Here is a 2,048-nt window from a genome sequence, read left to right as displayed (position 1 = left end):
CAAGGTTGCCTACTCCTGCGCTAAGCATTTTAAAAGTATTAAACAGGTAGTCCTCAACTTACAATGGCAGTTGGAATTGGAATTTCTCTTCCTAAATGATGAGGCTTTAATGTGCGATTGGGGAAGGATGGGAACGTGGATTGGGAAGGGATGGGTCTTGGAGGATTTATGGGTATCTGGCATGGATCAGGAGGGTCACGGGGAGGCGAGGGAGGCATGGAGGTACACAAAATAATGGCTATCTATTTTAAGAACTCTTTGGATAGGCATGAGGGATAGGAAATAATAAAGCTCATATAATAAAGTGGAAGAATAATGCCGTTGTTTATTGTTTTTTTCTTATCCCACCTTTATAATTTTTTACAACTAACTCAAGGTGGCAGTCATATCTAATACTTCTTTCCCCTCCTATTTCTCCCCAACAACCTTGCGAAGTGGGTTATGCTGTGAGTTTTCAGTGCAAGCAATGCCTCCGTCCAGATACCTAATTCAGCAGCCATTAATTTCCAACAGCTATCAGTCTGAAAAAAGTCCCAACATACAGTGATTAACAAAATCTCAGTTTTTCCTGAAATTATCTTTCTCTCTCTTATTGAAACTGTTTCAATAAGGTCACTACTCAAACATCATATTGCCAAATATATAGTTGCATGCTGCATAGCAATACACAAAACTTTTAAAATTCAAGAGGTTTTTTTTTGTTTATTTAGTATATTTATAAGTCCCTTTCCAGCAAATGCTCTCACAGTCGCAAAACTAATCGGCACAGTAAATATAAAGCATTGAAGAGTGAGTATCACACAGCAGAGCAGTGAAATAAAATGGCATCATAAAAGCACAATAGTATATTTAGGTTTTAAAACAAGGCCAATGTAAAGATGTCTGCTTAACAGTCCCAAGCCCCAAGAACAATGGACTTAGGTGAACACTTACTGAAATAATAGAAAACAGGTCCATTTCCTGCCATTGTTCAGCTTAATTCAGAAGGTGACAAGAACCAGAGCAGGATCTAATGAATTGATCCTGATGTCCATACTTTCTTGTCTGAAGGGCAGATGGGAAAGCAATTCTACTGGAAAACATTGAGAACAACTCTTTGCTACTTCCTCTTACGTGTGGAAGGATGCTCTTCAGATGAAGCATGGAAGAATTGCTTCTCATTCTCCATGCATCCTCCCTTCGGAGAAGGCGAACTGCTTCTTCAGATCTTTCACAATTTTGGATTACTGTATATTACTCTTGCAAAGTACAATCAGAGCACTTTGTATTTACAGTGGATTTATCTGCCAATATTGCAGCGAAGGATAGAACAGAGCTAGTTTCACAGCACTTCATTTCTATATAGCTTTGTTGGATATGCTAACTATTTGCATCCCCTTTTTTAAACAGATAAATCATAGTGATGACTTTTTGAAACAGCTTTCTTTGGAAGAGGAAAATTACAACATTCATCTAAAATATGAGGGAGTTAAAAGGTAAGCGTGATACTTGCTTTTCTTCAAAGCTACTTATTCATACCTATTTCTCTATGGTATTCTTACTCCTGTCTACATATTTGACTTAAAAGAAAGCTAGAAGAAATTGAATTGCAAAACAAAGAACTGGAAAATCAGTTGGTGAATCAAGAAGATAGCCTTCAGAAAACTGAACTGCACTTCAAACAGAAACTTGTTGAATATGATGCTTTAGCGAGACAGTTGGAAGCTGCTTTGGAAGATGGAAGGAAACAGGTAAAATTAATATTGACGGCTGAATGTTTTGTTAGTGAAATATGCATAACTGCAAAGATCCATATATAATTCTTTCCAATTCAAACCCTTTTGAGGCGAATTTATATATATAATATATATAATTGGTTGGGGCCAATCACGCGTTCTAGGAGCCGGGCGCAGATGTCAAACAACCTTACTTAAGGCACACCCATAGACTGGCTTGCTAACCCTGATGATGCTGGGAGCTCCCAGCGAAAGCTTGGTTTTAAATTAAAGTTTTAAACTTTTTTACTCTCCTGGTGATCGTGAGTTTTTATCTATTTTATACTATATATA

The 2,048-nt window shown here is 37.3% G+C and overlaps 1 protein-coding gene across 1 annotated transcript; it reads left to right on the top strand.

Annotated features, from left to right (window-relative positions):
- The first annotated feature begins 1,224 nt into the window (after positions 1–1,224).
- LOC107301222 (protein BCAP-like) lies at positions 1,225–1,799 on the top strand. The gene is made up of 2 exons (XM_015830476.1): positions 1,225–1,475; positions 1,568–1,799. The coding sequence occupies exons 1-2, from the start codon at positions 1,357–1,359 to the stop codon at positions 1,797–1,799; spliced, it is 351 nt and encodes a 116-aa protein (XP_015685962.1). The 5' UTR covers positions 1,225–1,356.
- The last annotated feature ends 249 nt before the right edge of the window (positions 1,800–2,048 follow it).

Source organism: Protobothrops mucrosquamatus, unplaced genomic scaffold, assembly GCF_001527695.2.
Source record: "Protobothrops mucrosquamatus isolate PMUCROS unplaced genomic scaffold, P.Mucros_1.0 scaffold10786, whole genome shotgun sequence".
Taxonomy (NCBI): Eukaryota; Metazoa; Chordata; class Lepidosauria; order Squamata; family Viperidae; genus Protobothrops; species Protobothrops mucrosquamatus.
The sequence above is the reverse complement of the archived record's forward strand: the minus strand, read 5'-3'. Positions and strand labels throughout refer to the sequence as shown.

Excerpts from the sequence above, each read along its gene's own strand:
- LOC107301222 (XM_015830476.1), top strand. The coding sequence starts at position 1,357 with ATGCTAACTATTTGCATCCCCTTTTTTAAACAGATAAATCATAGTGAT. Across the intron at positions 1,476-1,567 it reads AAATATGAGGGAGTTAAAAG|AAAGCTAGAAGAAATTGAAT; the intron begins GTAAGCGTGATA and ends TTGACTTAAAAG.